This window comes from Trachemys scripta, chromosome 1, assembly GCF_013100865.1.
Source record: "Trachemys scripta elegans isolate TJP31775 chromosome 1, CAS_Tse_1.0, whole genome shotgun sequence".
Classification (NCBI taxonomy): Eukaryota; Metazoa; Chordata; order Testudines; family Emydidae; genus Trachemys; species Trachemys scripta.
In genome coordinates, this window is record NC_048298.1 from 309,644,497 (window position 1) to 309,670,512 (window position 26,016).

Below are 26,016 nucleotides of genomic sequence, written 5' to 3' on the forward strand. Positions count from 1 at the left end.
TGCTTACCATATTTAAGTGCGGTAACACATATATGAATGCCTGGGCGTGGCAATCATTACTCATATTTTTTTACAGTTTTACACTGTAAATAGTTACATGTATTGGTACCATAACAACTGAGACCTAACACATTAATGCAAAAGAAGGCTAAGTGAAGTAGATAAGATCTAAATCTAACTGGATTTTATTACTAATAATTATGTACAATTTTAATTCGTGGTGAATGTAACTAAGAAACCATAATGCCTTTGTGTTCTGTGTACTGCACCTTTACACATCAGTGTATACTGGCCTGAGTGCAAAGACAGTAGCCATAGAAGGAAGGTGGTGTACTGTTAAGGGTGCAAGCCTGTGATTTGGGAGACCTGTGTTCAATTAGCTGCCGCACCATTGACTTGCATGACTGTGGACAGGTTACTTAGTTTCTTGCCTCAGTTTCTGACAGCTGTAGAGTAGGCATAGCAGTATTTCTCTAATTCATAGGGGTATTAAGAGAATAAATATGGGAAAGAGTGTGAGGTCCTCAGATAGTATAGTAATAGGGATGATATAAGTGAGAATAGTAAATTTGGTTTTCAGAGTTACTGCCTGGTATAGAGGAGACACTGATACACTGTGCTCCCTCCTGGAGACTTGACTTTTGTACTTCCTTATGACTGCTTTCCGCAAAGGATAGAAGTATATTACACTGAAAGTATATAATGGCTCTTATGAGAAAAAACAACAACAAGAGTAATTGGATTGTAAACTAACAATGAAATCACAGTGGTATAGCTACATATAAACCATCATCGTGTGTGTGCGTGTGTGTATATATATGTCTCTCTCACACACACACACACACACACACACACACACACACACACACACACACACTCTCTCTCTGTAAGCCATGCTGTGGGCCAAATTCTATCCCAAATTTGTGTGCACAACTCTGTTCAATCACTTAGGAATGTAAGTGCATATTTTGAGAGAAGAATCTGGCCCTTAAACCCCACTCCTATAATGAGAACTCTGCCAACAGACCTCTGATCCTATGTAGAGCCCCCAAACTTTGGAGCTCTGCATGTGACCAGAACTCCTTCCACACAAATTTGCTTGCAGGAGTGGCATCTTAGTTTTTAATTTGGAGCTCATTTCTTCAGAATTCATACATACTGTGCTACTCTTTCCTTATTTTTCCCTTTTATTTTTCAATGTGACATTTTTGTACCAAAAAGCAATATGGCTACATGAGAAATATCTGTGTCTTGCATCTTCATAAAGTAGTTCATGATAACATTTATGGCTGCACTGTAAGTTCATAGATTCCTAGGCCAGAAGGGAATAAATGTGATCATCTAGTCTTCCTCCTGTATAACACAGGCCATAGAACTTCCCCAAAATAATTCCTAGAGCAAATCTTTTAGAAAACAATACAATCTTGATTTTAAAAATTGCCAGTGATTGAGAATCCACCACTAGCCTGGACAAGCTGTTTCAATAGTTAATTATGCTTACTGTTACAATTTCACTTCTTATTTCCAGTCTGAATTTGTCTAGCTTCAATTTCCAGCCATTGGCTTGAGTCATTCCTTTTCCTGCTTAGTCTGCTTGATTAAAGAACCCCTGTTATCAAATATTTGTTCCCCCGTAGATACTTATTGAAGGAACACAAAACGGACACCGTGTAGAATCAAGCAGGTGGGTTTATTACGCACAGCGCTGGTGGAGTGTCACCTTGCTTATTAGGCTCAGAGACACTGTCAATCAGTTGATTACAGTAACTTATATGGATTTTCCATGGGCAGAGGAAAGTGACGGGGTAGGTAGTCCCAAACCCCTGGATAGGTCTAGCAGCAAGACAAGATAAGCACAGTAGCCAATGGTCAAAGATTGCATAATGTCTCCGCCCATGGTTTTAGGTTAACAAGTAACATACAATTAGTACTTCAAACAATGTATAAATGTATATTAGTATAAAATATATATGTTGAATTCTGATTTGGGGTCCATAGGAATGAAGTAGCCCTTCTGATTGTCCAACAGGTATATACCTAGCAGTTAAAACAAAAAGACAAATGAAAAGAACATGGCAATAAAGATTGTCTTTCAGTTGCTCATTTGTGTTTCTAAGGCAGGCACTGGTATCTGTGGGAAGCAACAGGGAGGTTGTCACATCTCAGACTGACATGCTTGAACCTTTTCCATAAACTCAAGGTTGATGCGTGGGGAGAACATCATCTACAGAAGAACGGACCCAGGCTCAATAGGCCCCTTTCATTCCTTTGGCCTATTTGCAACTTCAGATAAGAGTGCCAATTATTGCTCCCCACCTGGCATTTTGCTGACTAAGCTTATTTTAGTAAAAAGCAAAGTTATCTTTTGTTTGCTCTGCTTCTCTTAGCTAATATTGTTCACTGTTTACTAGGCCTCTGGCCTCTTGACCAAACTCTAGACTTTGGGCCTGTAAAAAGAGCTGACATAGTCTATATTAGGTTGTTACATAAACAGCACATGGATTCTGGCCCTTCACTTAGACTGTAATCAAGTCACCCCTTAACTTTCTTTTTATTTAGCTTAACAGACTCAAGGAGTGCAATTACTTTTTCTAATCCTTGAGTTCTGTATCAGTGCTCCATTTTCTTGCCCAGGATCGATATTAGACTAACAGGCCTATAATTACCCATTTATCCTTTCTAAATATTGGCACAACATTAGCTTTTTTCCAGTCCTCTCGAACTTCCCCAGTATTGCAAGATGTATTAAATATCAACATTAACAGTCCAGTGAGTTCCCCAGGCAGCTCTTTTAAAACTCTTGGATGCAAGTTATCTGGAGCTGCTGACTTTAAAATATCTAACTTTAGTAGCTGCTGTTTGACATCTTCCTGAGATACTAGTGGAAAGGAGAGTGTTTGTATAATGAGACTATATCTGTTTCCCCAAATACATACTAGAAATATTTATTGAACACTTCTATCTTTTCTCCATTATTATTGATGATTCTACCATTTCCAGTACGATTTGGATTCTTTTTGTTCCTAATATACTTACATTCTATATTGTCCTTAACTCTGTTGGCTATAGCTTTCTCCTTGTGACCTATTGCTTCCCTTATACATTTTCTGCAGTTCCTAGCTTCTGATTTATATTCATCACTATCAACTTCCCCTTTCTTAGATTTGTTTTTTTATATATATTATAGCTGCCTTCACTTACCCTCTAAACCAGGTTGGTTTTTTTAACCAGTATAGCCTTCTTCCTTGATTGTGGCTTTTTGGAGATCTAGTAGAGCAGTGGCTTTCAAACTTTTTTTCTGAGGACTCAGTTGAAGAAAACTGTTGATGCCCGCGACCCAACAGAGCTGTGGATGAGGGATTTGGGGTGTGGAAGGCGCTCAGGACTGGGGCAGAGGGTTGGGGTGTGGTGATGAGGGCTGCAGGGTGGGGCTGGGAATGAGGGGTTCAGGGTGTGGGAGGGGGCTCTAGGCTGAGGCAGGGGGGTTAGGGTGTGGGAGGGGGTCAGGGCTCTGGGCTGGGGATGCAGACTCTGGGGTGGGGCCGGTGATGAGGGGTTTGGGATGCAGGAAGGGGTTCAGGTTTGGGGGGGGTCTCAGGGCTGGGGCAGGAGATTGGGGCACAGGGCTGGTTTGCGGACTTACCTCTGGAAACTCCCAGTCAGTGGCGCAGCCGGGGTGTAGAGGCAGGCTTTCCACCTGTCCTGGCACCACGGACTGCGCTGCGCCCTGGAAGCAGCCAGCAGCACTCTGGCTCCTAGGTGGAGGTGTGCAAGCGGCTTCGCACAACTCTTGCCTGCAGGCCAATGGGAGTGCAGAGCCGGTGTTCAGGGCAGGGGCAGCACGCTGAGCCCCGTGGCCCTCCTGCTTAGAAGCCGGACCCACTCCTGGCTGCTTCCGGGGTGCAGCGTGGTGTCGGAACAGGTAGGCACTAGCCTGCCTTAGCTGGGCAGCACCGCCAACGGTACTTTTAATGTCCTGGTCGGTGGTGCTGACCAGAGCGACCCAGTGCCTGATGTGCCGTGATCGAGTACTGGGTCGCGACCCGAATTTTGAAAAACAGTGTAGTAGAGTGTTCTTAAACCATTGTCATTTAGATTTTTCTGATTACATTTTTTTCTCCCAGATTTGGCTTATAATTGTTTTCAGTTGTATGACATTTAAAGCACCAAGTGTATATATTACTGCATACACCAAGTGTATATAAGTCACCTGCATGGAAGAGCAGGGGTTTGCTATGATTTCCCTAAGCGTGTTGTTATTATCTACTGAGATGGTATTTGTTTATGAAAAATCTTTTTTTCATGACCCACTAAAAACTCATTAGACTGGAAGAGTAGACATGTCTTGATTACGTACAAATCAAAACCACTATAAGGGACATTATCTAAGAGAGTCACTTCTAATCAGTCAGGTTATGTCAGTAGCTACATTCCCTTACCCACCATTTGGAATTTACACACCCACACAGCATACTTTAAAAGATTATAAACATTCTTCCCCTCAATTGCATCATGAACCTATAGTTGTTTTATTACTATATTGCTAGGTAGCTTGTGAACATCTTGGTCATAGGCAGTGTGATAACAAGTGCAGTACATCAGCCATTCTGCACAAACTGATTTCCCCTCCCCCCCCGTCCTGCAGCTCCTATAGTAATTTATACCTGTTCACAAACAGCACAAATTGGTTATGGAACATTACCAAATCACAATAGTAGTGTTGTACACCCATAATGCACTCTGCATAAAGGTAAATGACTGAACCAGGTTCAGGACAATTGAAAATCAGGCCCACTTTCTAGACAGAGAGCAGCTGACAGCTGTGGAATTATAATGCCCTTAATGACCTGTCACTCAAGAACTTGTTTTCTAACCTATTCATAGATCCAGTAAAAAGATACTCCAATTTCTGCCTTGTCTACTTGTTCCCTGATAGCACCATGGCACAAAATAACATCTTCACGATAAACTACGACTGACCACACAAGATAAAACCTGAAGAAGAGCTCTGTGTGGCTCAAAAGCTTATCTCTTGCCAACAAAAGTTGGTCAAATGAAAGATATTACCTCACCCACCTTGTCTCGTACAAGGTAATAGTGAGATTCAGATGTCAAGATTCAGTGATACAAAGTTCCTCTCTGACTGTTCTTTCAGCCTCTGGTAATGAAGTGGTTTAATGGCTGGAGGGGTTGTGAAACGTCGATATAGCTTGAGCTGGGTGATGAATACACTTAGCTATCGTGGTCTCAGTTTGTAGTGTTCTGTGCTTTAAGGACTTGCATTATTTGACTTAAAGACAATCTGAACTCCTGATTTCTTAGCTTCCTCTGAACTCCTGCTTCGTGAGCTGTCATACAGAGGTAATTTGTGTACTCGCCATGGGGATGAATCTGGCTTCTTGCTCCTGTAGCTGCCCACTGGCAGCTTGTTATGAAGTTCCAATGGTTTCCACTTCCAATCAGTCTGTCTGCCTATGCTCCTGCCCAGGAGAACAGACAGCAGTTAATGGAGATGGAGTTTTGGGCTTAAATAAAGGAAAAATAACATCTAGAATAAGGAAACTCATGGATATAGTTTAATACGCTAAGTTGCTGCTTTGGAGTGGGTGGGAGGAAATGCAGGTAGCCTATTGCCGGTGACTAAAGGGGGCTCATTTTAAGATTACAGCACCAAAGACAACTATAAAGTATAGGATGCAAGGATGCTCCTGTGGTTAAAACCCAGGGAGTCCAGAGATGATATTTAATTTACATCAGATATATGATAGCTTAGTTTTCTGGAATCAGTTTCTTTGTAGGCTGATTAAAATTTAACCTCTACATTCGTACTGAGTTAGGCTTTACCAGAATACAGTCAGTGTGGAATTAAATGTATAAACTTGTGATTAGAGCTAGCATACACATTGTTCACACACTTATTGTTCTGTCTCCCAGATGTTCTGGCATCTGTCTGGTATGTGGTACCTCTGATTATTCCTTTGCTCTAAGGGCTTTGAAGCTGTGTGATGTACAGTAGCAGTTTTTATTGTCATAGCTCATTAAGGAAAATATATTGGACAGATTTTGAGGCTTTTTTTACAAGGGGGCTGGGAGCAGGGGCGGGGAGAGGACTTAGAGGAGGTGGAACTCCTGGAAGGGGCAGAGAACATAAAGGAGTGCTGCTTCCACTAAAATATTCCCCACCCCCATCCATAAGACCTTCTGCAGATGCTTAATGCGAACAGGGCTCTTGCAGTTTCAGTGCTAGGATGTGGGGGGGACCCCTTATCTGTGGCATTCTCTCTCCTAGAGGCAGCAATCAAATAGCCACAGCCAAGCCCTGGTTTATACTACAGAGTTCGGTTGAGTTAAGGCAGCTTACATTGACCTAACTCTAAGCATCTACACTAAAATGTAGCTCCCACCGATGTAACAGGCCTGCTACACCAATTTAATAACTTCACCTCCACAAGAGGTGTAGCGCTTAGGTTGACATACTTAGGTTGGCACAGTATGAGTGTAGACTGGGGTGGGCAAACTATTTTTGGCCCGAGGGCCACATTGGGGCATGAAACTGTATGGAGGGCTAGGTAGGGAAGGCTGTGCCCCGCAAACAGCTTGGCCCCCACCCCCTATCCACCCCTCCCACTTCCTGCCCCCTAACTGCCCCCCTCAGAATCCCCCACCCATCCAACCACCCCTGCTCCTTGTCCCCTGACCGCTCTCTCCTGGGACTCCCACCTCTAACCGCCCCCCAGGACCCCACCCCCATTCAACCCCCCCATCCCCTGACTGCCCTGACCCCTATCCAATCCCCGCTGTTCCCTGTACCCTGCCCCCCCGAACCTCTGCCCCATCCAACCGCTCCCTGTCCCCTGACTGTCCCCCAGGACCCTCTGCCCCATAGTCAACTCCCCCGGCCCCCTTACCATGCCGCTCAGAGCAGCATGTCTGGAGCCGCGCCTCCTAGCTGGAGCCACACACACTGCCGCACTGTCCTGCATGATCGCGCAGCCCCGCCGCCCAGAGCGCTGCCTGTGTGGTGGCATAGCTTCAGGGGAGGGGCCGGGGGCTAGCTGCCAGGCCAGGAGCTCAGGGGCCGGGCAGGATGGGCCCGTGGGCCGTAGTTTGCCCACCTCTGGTGTAGACACTGCGTTGCTTAAATTACCTGTTGCTGCCTTTCAGAAGCTGTCCCACAATGCCCCGCCATGACAGTTAAATCAGTGCATGCGCTCCTTGTGAAGATGTGCACCGTCGACATAGTGTGGACACGCAAAAGCGATGTAATTACTGCAATGGCTGTATGTCAACGTAACTTAGCTCAACTTAATTTTGTAATGTAGACTTGCCTTAAGATGTTCCCACTTAAAATAGCAGTAACTGCATTCCAGGGTGCATGTAGGAGATATGTGCAGGAGTGGGTCTCTGCCCATTGACGGTCCAGCTCCTTAAAGTGGTATCCAGCCAGAGAGAGGAGGGCCAGAGGACTAGAGTTGAGAGGCTGATCTACGGAGTCAGGGGTTTCATTCCCAAAAATCCTTTGTACCTTTACTTTTGAGGCGTTTCCTTGCATCAGTGGGAAGAGTCTTTCCATTGACTTCAGTGGGCTTTGGATCTGGCCCTCAGAGGGCAAAAGATTGAATGTATATATTGCGCAATCTTCTTGTTGTGACCTTTATCCCTAACACCCTTTACTGTTCGTTTGATTATGAGTGCTGTAAAAGCAGTAAATAATAGTGCCACCATGTGAAGAAATTCAGAGAAGGAAAAACAAAGAAATATTGAGAGAAAATGAAAGGTGACAGGTTAAAAGGACACTTTCTACTAGTCTACACCCAACCCTTGTATTGTTTTGCCAATCCACTATTGACAAAAACTATTTTGTTCTTCTAAAAAAAATTCATTATAAACATTTTCAGATTTAGACACTAATTTTGTGGAGACATAATATGCACATTCTTAATATGACAGACATGAAGATGTTAGATAAATAAACCTTTGCAGGATTACAGCCTTTTACAGAAATCTCCATAGTGTGTGCATCCCAGATGTAGTCAGTTTCACTTTCTGGCTCTTAATACTCCTGCAGTGTGCCTCCAACAGAAAAGTGAAATTTTCATTATCTAAGTTGAAAGAAGTACAAGAAGAAAACAAGAGCATAAATAGTACATAAGTAAGATCTTAAATTCTCTCAGCTGTAATAATATAAGCTATTGTTAGTAACACATAGAGGAATTTTTTTTAAAGATGACATCTTGCCCATGTATCTTTAAATATCTCTTATATCGTTACTATATACATACATACATAAATAAATTAGTGGAACTGCTGGCTTATGCATTCTGAGGGATGTGTGATTGAAGTAACTGAGTCAAAATTAACTAGATACATAAGCCAAGGATAGAGAGTTCACCAAAGGGGCATACAGAATAAAGCAGGAGGAAGGTAGTAAATTGAAATACCAGGGAAAGATGCTTTTCTTTGTAAAGAGAAATCTTGGGTCCCAATTAGACCAAAAAATGGTTTTCTAGTGCTGTTTTTCCAATGTGTTTGTATACCCCTCACTGACAAAGCAACCCACTTCAAGTATGAGCAGAATAAAAGAATAAATTCCTTGAATGACTGCTGCAAACTATTTGCACTGCAATAGTTGGTATCTAATGCTGTGGGCACAGTTTTGTTTTCTTTTTCATGTAGCCACTTCAGCTTTGCCTTCTCAGCCACTGGTTGCCTTGAACTGATGAGTTCTTTCTGGTCTGCCCCTCCTTCCCCCTATGAAGTCTTCCTCTTTCCCAGGATACTGCAACATGTATAGTTTGCCATTTTGTATTCAAGGATCATTTAGGGCCTGATCTGGCTCCTACTGAAATCAATGGGAGTTTTACTTTTGACTCAAGTAGAAGCAGAATTGGGTCCTCATTCACAAGCAAACAGCAGGTTGTTATAGAGCATCTTTCAGAGGCTCTTGCTCAGCACCCCAGTCTCTGTTACATTACTAGTTCCTTCCCTCACCCTTCTACAGTATGAGGATGGTAGAAAAGATACTTTTCCTCTTTCTCTAGCAGTAGAAGCTCCCAAGTGTCACAACAGGAAGTGCCATGTTGAGACTGTAGCTTTCTCTGCAATTATATTAATGATAGTAGGTTCCATTCAAAGCATAAACAAAAACGCTCGGGTCACTTCCTCCCCATCTCCAGGCCTACATAAGAAGAATTAGGACATGTTTATGCAAATATGGAAGAGGTGTGTATATAAAAAAAAAAAGTGATGAAATTGTTCGCGGATTGAGCAATATATAGTTGAGATATTATTTGAGATAATGATGCGGAAAAGTTAGAAAAGAGGGGTCATTCAGGATTGTACCTGTTATAGTTTGTTGAACAGCCAACACAGTCAGCCTTCTGGGTGAAGTCCTTGGAAATAATTAGGGTCCTACCAAATTCACGGCCGTGGAAAAACGCATCACAGACCATGAAATCTGGTCTTCTGCGTACTTTCACCCTATACTATACAGATTTCACAGGGGAGACCAGTGTTATTCAAACTGGGGGTCCTGACCCAAAAAGGGGTCATGGGGGGGGGGAGGGGCTGCAAGGTTACTGTGGGGGCGGGTGTCGTGATATTGCTGCCCTTATTTCTGCGCTTCCTTCAGAGCTGTGTGGCTAGAAAGTGGCAGCTGCTGGCCAGGTGCTCAGCTCTGAAGGCAGCACCGCCAACAGCAGCGCAGAAGTAAGGGTGGCAGTGGGCAGCTGGAGAGTGGCGACTGCTGGCCGAGGGCCCAGCTCTGAGGGCAGCAGCACAGAAGTAAGGGTAGAAATAGCATACCATGCCATCCTTACTTCTGCGCTGCTGCTGCTGGTGGCGTTGCCTTCAGACCTGGGCTGCCGGTCAGCAGCTGCTGCTCTTCGGCCACCCAGCTCTGAAGGCAGCGCTGTCAGCAGCGGCACAAAAGTAAGGATGGCAATACTATGACCCCCCCTACAATAACCTTGCGACCACCACCCCCCACTACCACCTTTTGGGTCAGGACCCCATCAGTTACAACATCATGAAATTTCAGATTTAAATATCTGAGATAATGAAATTTATTATTTTAAAAATCCTATGACTGTGAAATTAAGCAAAATGGACCATGAATTTGGTAGGGCCCTAGAAATAATCTTTTATCCTCCAAGTTTTTGGAGGTAGTTTTGCTAGTCACACTGTTGTCTCCTCCCAAGATGCTCAAATAGGTGCCATGAAAGAACTGGAGTGGAAGAGGGCAGTTAGGGTTTAGATGGTGTTACAGACACTGTCTCAATATTTAATTTGTTTTCTGCTTTATTCAGCAGTGTTGCAATCCAAATAATAACAGCAGTGACTCACAGGCACGTTTCATGGTCTATATTTGGAATCAGATTACAACACAAGATTGTTAATTACTTTATATTCTCAAGAACTGCTTTCCTTGTAGTTTAATATTGTTGTTCAGCATGGATTAGGGGGACCATGTAGACGTGATTGGGCAAATGTATAGTGGGTGTAAGATAGTGTTGATGGGAGCTCCTCCAAAGAGAGGGGATCAGTATTTAGATGGTATATCATAAAAGATAATATATGTATAACATATCATAATCTAGTTATATAGTATGACATAAGGGCTGGGGAGTTTTTTGCATGAGTTTGGAAGAACTGTATTATTCATAAGCATCAAATCCTGCACAAGTAATAGATGCAGATCATCCAAAACAAATGCCAGTAAAAACTTTACACTGCTTTAGAGTGCATGAATTAAAAAAAAATATATCTTTGCAATGTTATATAGTTGGAATGAAATATCAACATCTATTCATCCAACAGATTAGAGTGTAGGGCTGATTGGATTTTTTTTTTGTTTTGTTTTTACACCTTGACCTAGCAGGAGAGCAAATCTTAAAAATAGATTTAAAAAAAAAAACTGCCCCAAAATTCCAAAAGTTTTGAGGCCATGGTTAGGATATTTATATATATAAATAGACCTGGAGCAGTGGAGATGCAGGTTTTTGCCTGGAGCTGGAGCGGAGCCAGAACCGTTCCAAAGCCCTGTGTAGGGAATTCAGGTGTTTTTCATCAACTTTCGGAACACTTTTTGCTTTTTACCACTAGATGGCGATAAATTGAATATGATTTTCACCTGCCTTTCTTGAACTGTTTTCCTCTTAAAAAATAAGTCCAAAAATTAAACTGGTTTGATATAATATATATGTAACTTCTGATCTGTCATATCATTACATCTTACACAGATCAGACTAATAATTTATACTTATTTTTTTCAAAGAGACTATGGGGATGCCTTATAGATGTTCTCATCTTTCAGAACTCCAGCAAAGCAGGTCTATGCTTGTTTCTGAGGCAGTTTGTGCTCCTTGTGACTGCAGACTCTCCCCAGGTGCTGCATTTATAGTTCTGTGTCTGTATTTTTACTCTCTCTGATATATTGAATCTAGGGTGACCAGATGTCCCAATTTTTGGGTCTTTTTCTTATATGGGGTCCTATTACCCCCAACCCCCGTCCTGATTTTTCACACTTGCTGTCTGGTCACCCTAATTGAATCCCTTGTGTTAAGGCTGTAATGGAGGTGGCTCATCTTGTTCAAATTCTTCCAGCAGTTTGACATGGGAGCGGGGGTGATTTTTCCTGCTTCTGATGGAATTCACCATCTCCCTCAATACTTCTTAATCATCCAGGATTTCCTGAAGAGTAGAGTTTTTGCCTTTGCATCAGATTGCACCAAATATCCAGTTGTTTTTTGTTTTTCTAAAAATCCTCCCCAAAGGAAATCTCCACAAACCTACCTATAAAGGTCTACCCAGAGCCTACCTTCCTTTAAATGACATTAGCTGAACAATGCACTACTCAGTACTGTTTTCTGGAAGAAGTGTGAGTGTTTCCAGCATGTGCATTTAATGTAAGCTTGTTTGCCAGCAGTGGTGTCTCTCTCCAACAGAGACAGAAAGTGATCGTATGTAAATCGATAAGTGAATAGATTTCTCAGCCTGTAACCCTCCTCTCAGAGCACAGGCACCCTGAGTCGTGGGATTCACCACAGGGAAGATTTTTTGAGAGCCATTGTTAAACACTAACATTCGGTCACAGGGCTGCACGCAAAGGCTTTCTCCCCATCCGAAATACCATGTGGATGTGGCACTTCTTGCTTTCAAATGACATTGCAGTAGTTTTGCAATCCAGGCACACAGTAACAGGGTTGGCCACATGCTGAGCACCCCAGCATAGCCAGGGTTGGCTGTGCAGCACTCTGCCTTTGTTTACCCTCTTCAGGAGCATTTAAGAACTGTGCTGGAGGCTTTCTCATGGCCAGCAATACTCCTCCTTAGGATCTGGCTGTATTAACATAAACAATTCAAACCATTCTCAAAGTCTCAAAATGTAGTCCATCAATACACCACCTATTCTAATCTGCTAGTCTCAGAGTTCTTCTCCAATCCCAGCCTGCTTTTCAATCAAGCAGCTATTTCAGCCCCTTCTAGCTAAAGTCTTTCCCTGCTCTTTCCAGCACATGCTCCCCAGTCTTCCTACCTGAAGTCCTTTCATCTCCAGGAAAGGGCCCAACACCCTCCCAATGTTGTCTATGCTCCATCTTTGAGAGGTCCGCAGTCAAACCCCTCTACTCTTCCAGCCCTCAGCCTTCTTCAACTCTTTGGCTTTGGTTTCCAGGTCCAAACCCTTCTCACTGTCAGAGTCTTCCACAGCAGCCTCCTGCTCACTACAACTCTTCTCTGTATCTTCCTGCTGCTCTTACAGATGACACCTGTCCTCCGTTATGCCCCATCAGAGCTGTTAACATTGCACAGGTGGGCTGGAGCAGTTTCTGCTGTAAGGGCCCAGTCCACCCTGCAACATGCATCATTCAGACTTTTTTGCATCTGCAAACTATTCTTTTAGGTCCCAATAAATACTCTATTCATATGACCAGTTATTTTGAATAAAAATAACAATTGATGTTCAGTTTCTCTTTGTTTGGTACCTTGTCCAAGCCACATTTGTATAGTTTAATCCATGCCTAAATCTGCTTTGGAGAAATCTATAAATTGTAGGTTGGTTATACACAATGTTAAATACGGGCAAGCCACGAGGCAGTAATGAAAGTTAGAAGAGTAATAATCTTGTTTAACTGACAGTGCATAGCTATACAATCTGCATTTAGTATTGTGTTTGTAGTACACACTGAAAGCTCTAGACAGGGACCCCACACTGCTGAGTGCTTTACAAAATACAGTCTTTGCTGCAAATAGTTTACTATTAGGACAAGAACAATTTTACTGTTTTTTTTTTTTTCCCCTACAGAAATATGAGGATGAAAAATCTCAAAAATGGTTTAATTACAATATATATATTATTTAGGTTACTGATGTGACAGACCCTCAATTTAAGCTTTAATGAGTTGTAAGATGTATATGTTTATGCATTATGGCCCCGGTTCTGCAAGGCAGAAGGCTAACTTAAGCATATGGGTAGTTTCCTGAAGTCACAGTTAGGCATGTGCTTAAATACCTTGCTGAACTGGGCTTTCAGCTCTCACTGAAATCAAAGGGAATCTTTCCATTGACTTTGATGGATCATGTCCTAAATCCTTATTTGGTTTGCTTTTACACATTATTTTTAAGTAAGTTGATTTGTAGAAATCAAGCATAAGTGTTTCCATGAGGGAAAGGAGAGTTGCTAGTGGTGAACAGTAATAGAAGGTAAATTTCTAAATTAGTTGAAAAAGTTGACTGGCATTTTTTCTTTTTAGCAAACTTCAGAAGAAAAAGCAAGATGTAACTGGACTACAGGGAGTGACAGGAGAATGGTTTGAAGAAATACAGAGAAAAAAATTTCGGAATGAAATTGATGTCAACAGAATGTTAAAACGACCACTAGCACATTGGCTAAGAAAGACATCAAGAACCGGTGAGTCATAGCGAGTTTTTCAGATCCCTTTCTTATGTGATGATCACCAAAACCATGCAGCAAAGCATCTCAAAGTTCAGTAAGAAAGAAGTTTCTGAAATTGTGTTCAACCCTTTCTCACATCAGAGCTTTACAAAATAACATTTTAAAAGGGAAATGTGTTCCTTTGAAGTAATTGTGTTAAAAGCACAACCGTGCAACAGATTACAAAGCTGTTGGTATTTCTTACCCTAGAGTTATAATAGTTGGAAAGATTATAAGCAAATAGATACAGTAGGCATTATCTGATGAAAGAATGAGTGTTAGCTTCATATAAACTGCATTAGTTCCACAGAAATAAAAATCAAAGGTAAATATAATGATCACAGTCCAGTCTAGCTTTTTTAAAGGAGATGAGGGAAATGGAAATAACTTTAGATAAATGAGGCTTCAGAGAAGCAGAGTAGATGTCAGGGGACAAATTTGGATAATCAAGATTTAGATGAAAGAGGTTTGAATGTATTTGAATAGAAGCTTGACTGATTACACAGGGCTAAAATGTGTGCAAGTGTCAGATTATCAAGGTGGGAGATTGACCCTGTCTGCTGCCTGGTTGCCACTGTGAAAGAACTCTGGGCAGTCTTCTTCCATGCATGCTGTTGCCCATCAGACCCCAACATGGTCAATGTCCCTATCAAATTTCCCATTCTGTAGTGCAGTGGATCTCAACCTGGGATCCAGGGTCCACTGTAGAGCTGCGAGCAGGTTCAGGGGGGCCGCCAAGGAGGGCCAGTGTTAGACTTGCTGGGGATCAACGCAGAAAGCTGAAGCCCCATCGTATGGGACTGAAGCCTGAGCAAAATAGCTTCACTGGGGCCCCTGTGGTGTGGGGCCCCAGGCAATTGCCCTGCTTGCTACCCCATAACACCGGCCTTGACTTTTATATGCAGAAAACCAGTTATAGTGGCACAGGTGGGCCATGGAGTTTTTATAGCGGGAGGGGGGATCAGAAAGAAAAAGGTTGAGAACCTCTCATGTAGTGTCTTCCCCCATCCTCCCTCCTTGTGGCTCTCATGAATAGATCTTTTCTCCATTCACATTTCTATCTAGTATAATTTTTTCATCTGCCACCCTTTGGTATACATCACTATCCTCTGCCTCTCAATAGCTGGAGGCAGCATCATAGGAAGCAGAACTATATTATAGAAAAATCATGGAGCAGGTCCTCAAGGAATCAATTATGAAACACTCAGAAGAGAGGAAAGTGATCAGGAACAGTCAGCATGGAGTCACCAAGGGGAAGTCGTGCCTGACTAACCTAATTGCCTTCTATGATGAGATAACTGGCTCTGTGGATGAGGGGAAAGCAATGGATGTGTTATTCCTTGATTTTAGCAAAGCTTTTGATACGGTCTCCCACAGTATTCTTGCCGCCAAGTTAAAGTAGTATGGGCTGGATGAGTGGACTGTAAGGTGGATAGAAAGCTGGCTAGATCGTCGGGCTCAACGGGTAGTGATCAATGGCTCCATGTCTAGTTGGCAGCCGGTTTCAAGCGGGGTGCCCCAAGGGTCGGTCCCAGGGCTGGTTTTGTTTAATATCTTTATTAATGATCTGGAGGATGGTGTGGACTGCATTCTCAGCAAGTTTGCAGATGACACTAAACTAGGAGGCGTGGTAGATACACTAGAGGGTAGGGCTCGGATACAGAGGGACCTAGACAAATTAGAGGATTGGGCCAAAAAAAACCTGATGAGGTTCAACAAGGACAAGTGAAGAGTCCTGCACTTAGGACGGAAGAATCCCATGCACTGCTACAGACTAGGGACCGAATGGCTAGGTAGCAGTTCTGCAGAAAAGGACTTGGGGTCACAGTGGACAAGAAGCTGTATATGAGTCAAGAGTGTGCTCTTGTTGCCAAGAAGGCTAACGGCATTTTGGGCTGTATAAGTAGGGGCACTGCCAGCAGATCGAGGAATGTGATTGTTCCCCTTTATTCAACATTGGTGAGGCCTCATCTGGAGTACTGTGTCCAGTTTTGGGCCCCACACTACAAGAAGGATGTGGAAAAATTGGAAAGAGTCCAGCGGAGGGCAACAAAAATGATTAGGGGTCTGGAGCACATGACTTATGAGGAGAGGCTGAGGGAACTGGGATTGTTTAGTCTCCAGAAGAGAAGCGTGAGGGGGGATTTGATAGCAGCCTTCAACTACCTGAAGGGGGGTTCCAAAGAGGATGGAGCTCGGCTGTTCTCAGTGGTGCCAGATGCCAGAACAAGGAGCAATGGTCTAAGTTACAGTGGGGGAGGTCCAGGTTGGATATTAGGAAACACTATTTCACTAGGAGGGTGGTGAAGCACTGGAATGCGTTACCTAGGGAGGTGGTGGAGTCTCCTTCCTTGGAAGTTTTTAAGGCCCGGCTTGACAAAGCCCTGGCTGGGATGATTTAGTTGGGAATTGGTCCTGCTTTGAGCAGGGGGTTGGACTAGATGACCTCCTGAGGTCCCTTCCAACCCTGATATTCTATGATATTTCCATAGAAGGGCTGTATACCAAAAATGTCACCTAAAGGCCACAAAGAGGTTCATGTGACTCTTTTGATGTCATGCTTACTATCACCAAACTGTTAGGTTCCAAAAGGAGTAAAGGTTTTCTAACATGAAGTCTGCCTATCAGTGAGGTACAAGTGATACATTACAGCCAAAAATGAAACCCTATGACCTAAGTTCCCTCTGAGCTGCATGGCTGGGCTCAGGGTACTCAGGGCTGTTGCGGGAAGAGATGCCTCTCCCCCAGTACATACCTGCCGTGGCAGGGAGAAGCACCCCTCCCCCTGCCCAGGCCCACTGGAGCTGCCAGGGAGAGGCGCCTCTTGCAGCAGTTGAGGGCTGGGGGAGAGAGGGCTGTGGGGAGTCCTCTCTCTCTCTCTCTCTCCCTTCCCCCACCGCAGCCACTGGGCAGCCTGTACCCCAAATCCCTCATCCCCGGCCCCACCCCAGAGCTCACACCTCCCCCACACTCCAACCCGCTGCCCCAGCCCTGAGCCCCGTCCCACACCTGAACCTCTCATTCCCGGCCCCACCCCAGAGCCCTCACTCCTAGCTGAAGCCCTCACCCCTGCAACCAACTCTCTGTCCCAGTCCTGAGCCCCCTCCCACACTCCGAACTCCTCAGCCCCAGCCCGAGCCTGCACCACCCCCCTCCTACCCCACCCCCCGTGCCGCCTTCCACACTCCAAACCCCTTGGCTCCATCTGCACCACATGAATTTTGTTATGTGCACCAATATGAAGGTGATGTGTCACCTTCATATTGGTGCACATAACAAAATTCATTCCGCACATGAATGTAAAAAAAATTAGAGGGAACACTGTCTATGACATGCACCTTTCATTTCATTGAGAGACCAGCCTCAGAATATTGCCCTTGCCTTTCACAGTTTGTATCAGCTATTTCTATTCAGTTATGTATCCATTTCTAGAATGCATTTCCCCCCTACACCCTCCAATAGACACAATATATAAGCTATTTCTATGCTGCTGTTTTCGCTCTCACATCTGGTGATCTAAAATGGCCGGGGGAGGCGGGGAAATCTTCAATTTTTCAATGATGCCCTGTTATCTGAATGTTGCTTTGCTTCCCTGGTCCCACTGGAGCACCTTTTAGCAGCAGAGACTGCAGTTTCTCTGCTTACTCTGTGAACCAATCTGTCGTTCACACCCACTATCAACTGCTTTTGCCACGAGGACAAAGTTCATGTTCCCTGTGGAAACAAGGCCATATTCTCCCAAAATAAATAAACCAGGATGCCCTTCTATGATTCTGCAAACAAAATAAGCTCTGAGAGAATATACATAAAATAAAACACTTTTTAAACATTAATTGTAGCATTCAACCACCAAGAATGGTCTGGCGAATCCATCATAAACTTAGGTATAACAAGTTTTTTATAACATTCTGGTATCTAATATAAATGACTCGTGTAATTAATGATTCTGTCTGTACTGTGTTTATAGCATGCTCAGGACAGTGGTATCTGAGCGCCTTACACATTTGAGAAGTCAACCCGTTATGGATCTTTGGTCAAAACTTTCAAAAATGACTAATAATTTCAGATGCCCAACTGGAGACACCTTAACAGGGGCCTGACTTTCATAGGGCGGGTGTTCAGCAGTGTCTGACAGTCAGGCTAATTTAGTTATCTCATGTTGGGCACCCAAGCATGGATGCACCCAAAATCATCGCTCCTTTTGAAAATGTGGACCTGTGTATCTTTTTTTTCCCCCATTCTCCAGTTAGACACCAAAAGCCAGTATGTCACTTTGCTCAGTCAAAAGAAATCGGTGATAGTCTGAAATTGCTAACAAACTTTATACAGAAGAAAATGTATTTGTCTCGGGGAAAACAACTTACAAACTTGCTGTGTTGATAAAGAATCACAAAAGGGAACAAATCCCCTTTTGCTTCTTTTGCAGCTCATCTTTAATTACAGCTTACTGCCTGCCTTTATTCAGGCATGCAAAGCTGTAGCTTATTTTTGTATGGTTTAAAAAATTAGATTTAACAAGAACTGGAAATGAATCAAATAATTGCAACATTGTAATTTTTTTTAGATCCTAAAGAGTTTAAAATGTCATCTCCCCAAAATCCACAAGCACAAAAGAATGTCTCACCTTCCATTCTGGGATTCAGAACTCCTTTTGCGTCACTCTTCTCCTTCAAAAAATCAAGGAAGCACACCTTAAAGCACCAGACTCGGCAGCAGCCACGGTGAGCTATACACAACAGGTGTTCATTCTACTGCTTAATAGTAGCTAGAAAAAGAAAATGAATTGTTTCATGCGTTGCTTGTAAAACTTTGTGTACAGCTCCATTTAAATTAGATGATTCTCCAGCCTGCTTTTCACATGTCCCAGTAGGAGCATGATTTTTTATTTGGTTATGTAATGCAGAGTTATCAGTTAAATGTCAGAAAGAATAAAGACTAAGTGGAAAGTAAGGGCCAAATTCCCATCCGATGATGAAATTTAATTTGCTCAGGCTTTGCACGAAAGCTGCATGGTTGTTAGTCTCTGGGCTATAGCAGCGGCTCTAGCCCATTATGCCCCTTCTTCATGGGGCCTGGATAGGGCCGGCGCAACCCATTAGGCGACCTAGGCAGTCGCCTAAGGCGCTGTGATTTGGGGGGGCGGCGACTGCAGCAGTATTTTGGCGGCGGGACCTTCCGCCGCCTCTGTGGGGGGGGCGGCATTTCGGGGCAGCGGAAAAGCTGGCGGCGCTCCTGGGCCTGGATAATAGATTCAAGTAGTTTGTAGACACATTGGCAACACCTCAATGTCAAACCCCTCTTTGTGATTCAATGTTGTTATTATTTATATTGAGGTAGTGCTTGGGGTCGCCAGTCATGGATTAGGGGCCCATGGTAGAAGGTCCTTTTCAAACACGTAACAAAAATGTGGACCCAGCTTTGAAGAGCATACGGACTTATTATAAGACAAACTTAGATTGTAAGCTCTTTGGGGCAAGGACTGTCTTTTTTTGTTATGTTTGTACAGAGCCTAACAATGTGGGGTCCTAACCGGGGATCCTAGGTGCTATAATAATACAAATAATAAATAACATGAGACAACAGGTAGATGCAACAACAGACTGGGGGAGGGGGAAGAAAGCACAAGGTAATAATGAAACAATACTGGTCAGTATGATCAGTAGTTGTTTTCGCACCAGCTACCTAACAGTTGGTAAGGTTTTTGTATCACAGCAGAGGAGAGTTTTAAGGTGGGGTTTGAAGAGGGACAATGAGGTCACCTTGCAGATGTTTCCAGAGAGCTCCTCCCTAGCAGAGCAGCAAGGTGACCATCATGGAAAATTAGTGGCCCCCTGTGAGTTCTGGGAAGCAGATACTAGCCATGCCACAGCAGTCCAGCTATTCCCTCTCCTTCACCCTTGGCATAACCCCTACACTGGGGACTGGGAGCAGGACGAATATAGAGCTCTCACACCATCTCTATGCAAACCACGGTGGCCCTCTGTATAGGGAGTACTCAGGGGGCTACTCCCACAGCATAAATGCCCACAACATAAAGGGGCATTTGTGTAACTGAGAAAGAGAATAGGGTTTCAGGAGGGATATATATATTGGTGTGAAATCAATCTTGTGGGATGAGATCAAATGAAAGCAAAGCCTAGGGGGCTTCAGATTCTGGGCTCTTCAATTTGGCAGCCTTTACCAGTATGAAAATGACTTTTTTTTTGAAAAAGCAATAGAAGATACTTATAATGGTATGTACTCATTGCTTTGGTTTTCCCGATTATATATTTATCCTGATTTTTCAACATAAAATGTATAAATTAGATCTTGGGTTCAGATGATCTTTACCAGTGGTGAGCATGTCAGGGTAATCTGCTGGCGGCCCGTGAGACTGTTTACATTGACCATCCACAGGCACAGCTGCCCACAGCTGCCAGTGGCTGCGGTTCGCTGTTCCCAGCCAATGGGAGCTGCGGGAAGCGGCAGCAACACGTCCCTGCAGCCCATGCTGCTTCCCACAGCTCCCATTGGCCGGGAACGGTGAATTGCGGCCACCGGGAGCTGCGGGTGGATGTACCTGTGAACAGTCAATGTAAACAAACTGTCTCGTGGCCCGCCAGCGGATTACCTTGATGGGCAGCGTGAAGCCCGCAGGTTGCCCACCACTGATCTTGACTCATTACAAGGCAGAATTTTTGAAAAATAAACAGCAAGGCTATTCTGATGTGGAGCCGAGCCAATTACTAAATATCCTACTCACGTCTCCCTATTGAAAACTTCTCCGCCCTTTCTAGGTGTTGTCTTGGCATGTGACTTGTTTTATGTGCGGACAAAGCAATAAAAATACTTTGCCTGTCACCAGGTAAAGTTATTTGGAGAGTAAGTGATGTACAATAGGCAGCAGCACTGTAAGTCATGTAAGTAAGCTTGACTGGTGGAAGTCTGTAAACAGCTAGGTATTAGCGACTGTTTAGATGGTACTTTGTCCCTTTTGTACGCGGGGGGAAAAAAAAGTCTCACCTGCTGTGGGGTGTTTTGTTGTGGGAAAAATATTATGGAAGGCTGCAAAAAGAAGTCTATTTACGTGGAGCTATTTAAGAGGCTAATAAAAGGGTTGTAACACCAAAGTTGGCAGTAAGTAAAACCTGTGATTATTTTCCATTCCAGGCATTTGATGTTTTAAGTTATTCTTATCCTCTTCTTATAGCATGTTTAAATAGGTGTTACATTTAAAAAGAAGCGCTAAGTTTTACTTAACCAAGTGTTTTCAACATGCTTGCATAATTTGATTGTTGTTTAGCTGGGTACTGTGTAGTGCTTAAACGAATATTAAAAGGAAAAGACTGCGATCTGAGAGAGAACCCAGGCATGGGCCATTGCAGATTAGAGCCTGACTGAAACTAATAATTTGCTGCAGAATCTATTTCATGGAGTTATTGTGTATTATTATTAAATGCAATCACTCTTCTAGTGTTGCACTCTGTAATCATCTGTCTAGCTACAGGTACTTAGTTTCATGTTTGGGGGTGTGTGGGGGAGGAGGGGGAAAGTGGTTTGATGACCAAAAGAAATCAAATTATTTCCGGTTTCTATGGTAATGAATTTAAGAAATACTTGCACTTTCCTACTTGCACGTAGGAAAACAAACCTTTAATTTCAAAATACTGACAAACTGGATGGAGGTCAGAGTAGAGCAATGAGGATGATTAGGGAGCTGGAGGGACTGATATAGGACACAAGATTATTGTAATCTTGTTTGTATAATTTGACTAGGAGAGAACTAAAGAGGAACACCATCATCTATTACTTAAAGAGTGCTAAGAACAAGGATGGGGAAGAATTATTTAGGATGGTGCAAGGAGGTGTAACCAGGAGTAATTTTGGCCAGAATATTTAAAAAAAACAAAAAACATTTCTGATAGCTAGATCTACTGGAAAAAGAATAATGATGTCCTGCTGCTTGGAATAATTAAAACTGGGGTAGGGACAGCACTTGCAAGTGTGCTGTACAGAACAATTCTCCACATGCAAAGTTGAAGCAGCCAATAGAATTTTTTCCATTTCTAATGGAATAAGACTTGAGATCGTTTACAAAACAGAACACCAAACTCACTGCATTTGGTTTGAAAGAAATCATTGTAAAGATTCTGAAATACCACAAGCTCAACTCTATATGTTGTGTTAAGTGTTACTGCATATTCCACATCATTTTAGCTTAAAACAAAAGTTAAATATGGCTTTGAGATCTGATTCTGAAACCCTTACACACACGGAGTAGTAATCCCATTGATTTCAATGGGAATATTCACATGATTAACTGCTATCAAGCAAAGTTAAGGAGTGGAGCAGGCTCATAGAGCCTTATTCTGCAAAGCCCATGGAAATCAAAGGGAATCTTTCCATAGGCTTCAGTTGGTTTTGGATGATGCCTTGTATGAGGAAGGGATCCTGATTTTAACCTTCCCAATTGCAAAAACACAAATACTATCCCTTTCAACTGTTCTTCCCTGCCTGCAAGCGCATTACAAACAAATGACAAAGCACAGTGGGAAGAAAGACTCGGATACACAGAACATGCCAACAAGCCAGTTTATACTTGCTGCTGAAGCACAATAAAATAATTTACCTCAGTCCAGTGAAAGCCTTAAGAACCAAAAGGAAATAATGACTGTAAAAAAATCCTTTCATAGACAGGATTGATCAGAAAAAATGAGAAGAATAAGCAAAACAAAGTCCTCTGGGAGGAGGGCTGAACAGTGAAGAGCAACCATAACTAGGCAAAATTCTTTTCAATGTCCTTTTGGCAGGGGGATAGGCATGTTAATTTTTAAACAAAGGTCTGCAAGTGGGAGAAGGAACCATATCTTACTGCGATGGGGTTAATCTCCTCATTTGAATTAGGAAATTTTTTTTTTCACCTGTATGGATACAAATACATCTCTCTTTACTCGCGTGAATATCCCCATTTAAATCAGCTGCACTTCTCCTTTCCTTTGGTTATTTAGTTAATTAGATGTATACACTCATTCCATTAAAAGGAGTGCCCATCCTTTGCTCTTGGCACCCCTGGACACATTTAAAAAAACACAATTCTAAAAATATATTATTTCATATACAACCCTCTCTTGGCCAGTAATTAACATTAATGCAGCAGCTGAAAAATGGCTGAAGTTCCTTACAAGGACTCCCACCAGAGTCCTGGCAATCCTTCACAACCTGGGAAAATAGTTAGGCCTTGCAGTGTGCAATGAAAGTTGAAAAATTAGGATTATTTTGGACTGGTGGGAGCAAATTTCCCAGGGCCTTATAGAGAACCATCTGCCAGCTCCCCCTCTTTCTTATACAAGTGGGGTGCCCTGTGATCTCCACTGGGGCAATTTGGGACAGGAAGAGAGACAGTCTTTCAGATAAGTAGGTCACGGGCCATTTTGAGCGTTATAGGTCATATAACCAAAACCTTCGATTCTCCCCAGTACTTAATAAATTCTTATCATTTGGAAAATTACCTAAGATTGCAAATAACCGTTCGTTAGAATGACAGATGGAGAGTTACCTTACTGATATTCCAGCAGCGTAAATGCCATTAATCTGAGGTCCCTTCTTGGCTGTTCACTTGGAACATTAACAAGTTGCAGATTCCAGCAACCTGATGGATGAAAAAAATATATCATAAGATGCATTTGAGAAATAACATGACAAACTCTGTGGACTCTTCATAAAAAGTATTTTCGGAAGCTTCTTGCTGGATATTAAAAGGAAGCAAGCCGGCTATTTACTCCCTTATAAAATTTGATCGTGTTTATCTTCAAAGCAGCTTTTTAAATTCTTTTCACAGATATGACAGCTTTGCTCTGGGCGCCCATACATCTTCCAAAGTTGAGGAAATGGCACAGGTAAGTAGCTTGGCACCTTTATTGTAAAAAAATGTTTAAAGCGGGGAATATTTTGAGTACTAGTCCACTGTCTTTGTAGAATAGACATTATGCCCTTCTGGCTGCTTATTTAAACATGACTTATGTAAACATGACTCTTGCAATTCTGTATTTAAATACTAGGGAAAATTCATATGTGGTGTAAGCCTGTTGAATTCAGCGGTGTCACACCAGGGATGAGTTTGCCCCATTTATTGTACGAGTGTCTCCAAAGAAGTCCGAAGTCTAACTTCTGCAGTGTGGTTTCAGTTCTCTTTAACAAGGAAATTATTTAATAAATTATTGCTATGGGACAAACACAAGATACATTTTGGCAGTAGTAGCCAAAGCACAAATAAACGTGAACTCACTTTGAATAAATATTTGCCGTTTGGATTTATTTACAATTGTTAAGTTTTATTCGTTGCATCTGTGCTTACGAACAGGTTGAGCACATATCCACATGATTTCTGGCTTCAGTGCAAGTTTAAATTCAGTTGCAGATCATTCAGATTCTGTTAGGCAAAGATTCTGCCACCTTTACTAGTTCCAGTGAGGTCAGTGGGACTGTCTGTCTGGTAATGGACTTTGCAATGGGTGAAATTCACCCCCATGCAGACAGCCTGCGTGAAACCTACGAACCACTTACATCCTGTTTTAGGCCTTAAGCAGGAGTTAAGTGGGAGTTAAGGCCTTGTGCAGGTCTTATGCATGGGGGTGAATTTCACCCAATGGGAGTAAGATTTGGTCCAATAGTATTTTATTTCTGATTCTGCAAGCCCTTGGTGCACAGAAATCCCATACACTGAGAGTGCTATGTGCTGAGTGTTTGCAGGAATGAGGCTCTTTGATGTCACTATGAGCTACTTTAGCTAAATAGAGCCTGGGCACTAGGAAGGCTCCTTTGTGTTCTAACTTCAGGTGATTTGTTTTGGCTGGATGCTCCAGATTGGTAGCACAGAGACATTTCAAGCATGAGGCACCAAATTCCTCTCTGGTGTAACTTCAGTGTAATCCTTGGATATCAACAGAATTACACCTGGGATGAAGTTGGCTCAGAGTCTCAGTTTTAACCATTTCACTGCTCTGTATTACTAACATGAACTCTGTTATAGGGTGTAATCAGAGAGGTGACAACTGAGGGCTTGTTTACACTTACAGTGCTACACCAGTGCAGCTGTAGCATTTAGTGAAGACACTACCTACACTGACAAGAGAGCTTTTCCCATCGGCGTAGATACGCCACCTCTCCAAGAGGCTGTAGCTATGTCGACAGGAGAAGCCCTCCCATTGGCATAGTGCAGTCTACACCAGGGTTAGGTTGGTTTAACAACATGGTCGGGGGTGTGGATATATTACACCCTTGAGCAACATAGTTATACCAACATAAAATGGTAGTGTAGACCAAGTCTAAGAGAGAACATAAGGGTATACAAATAATGAATGGTATCAAGAAGATAAGTTGGGCACTCCTACTTCCCCTCTCTAATACTTCCAGAACAAGGGACTATTCCATGGAACCTAATGGCAGGATTTAAAATTGATAAAAGGAAATACAATGCCCAAATAGCCTGAGGAACTCATTGTCACAATATATCATTGAAACAAAGATCCAAGCAGGATTCAGAGAGAGACTGGATGTTTATATGAATAACAAGAACATCCAGAGTTAGAATAGAAAAGATTTTTTTTTTTTTTTTTTTAAATGAGAGTGGGACCAAATGCTTAGCTCATGTAAATCAGCCAAAATCCATTGAAGTCAATGGAACTGTACTGATTTATGCCAGCAGAGGATCTGGCCTCAGGAATTATGGAAGCCTCCATATTTCAGAGCATAAACCAGCCTCTTAACTGATGGGGACTAGGAAGAAACTTTCCTTCTGAGGAGGTAATTCGTTGACTGCCTGATGCAAGGTTTCTTGCATCTTCCACTGATTCACCTTGTGCTGGCTTCTGTCAGGTACGGGATACTGGACTAGATGAAACATCTGTCTGATCCAGTCTGGCAATTCCTAAATTCTTATGGAATTTTGGTCCCATATTACACAGGAATAAAGGGCTCATTCACTCTTTCCAGGTGCATTTGTTGGCTCTGCACCAGTCTGATCGATCTTGAGATCACTCAGACCAGAGCAGGAAAGACCATGAAGGGACCTCACCCCCATTCCATGGTGGGACCCACTGAGGTGC

At 42.9% G+C, this 26,016-nt stretch overlaps 1 protein-coding gene and 1 long non-coding RNA gene across 9 annotated transcripts in view; one reads left to right on the plus strand and one right to left on the minus strand.

Annotated features, from left to right (window-relative positions):
• The window catches only part of POGLUT3 (protein O-glucosyltransferase 3), a 65,289-nt gene that overhangs the window by 7,607 nt on the left and 31,666 nt on the right, over positions 1 to 26,016 (plus strand). For 2 of the 3 annotated variants that reach the window (XM_034758828.1, XM_034758831.1), the window contains exons 2-4: positions 13,752 to 13,909; positions 18,498 to 18,654; positions 23,751 to 23,808. In XM_034758828.1, coding sequence (XP_034614719.1) covers positions 13,752 to 13,909; positions 18,498 to 18,654; positions 23,751 to 23,808 — 373 coding nt within the window. Of the gene's footprint in view, positions 1 to 13,751; positions 13,910 to 18,497; positions 18,655 to 23,750; positions 23,809 to 26,016 lie in introns of those variants that run through there. The other variant, XM_034758829.1, reaches the window with a different exon arrangement.
• LOC117871148 lies at positions 1,660 to 24,074 on the minus strand. Of its 6 annotated transcripts, XR_004644161.1 has the most exons (5): positions 23,469 to 24,074; positions 18,558 to 18,698; positions 7,148 to 8,102; positions 5,077 to 5,480; positions 1,660 to 2,037 (listed from the first exon to the last, which is right to left on the minus strand). It is a non-coding gene; the product is annotated as an uncharacterized LOC117871148 (long non-coding RNA). The 6 variants fall into 6 exon arrangements; XR_004644162.1 differs by lacking the exon at positions 5,077 to 5,480 and having other exon boundaries at positions 23,469 to 24,073; XR_004644165.1 differs by lacking the exon at positions 5,077 to 5,480 and having other exon boundaries at positions 7,976 to 8,102; positions 23,469 to 24,071.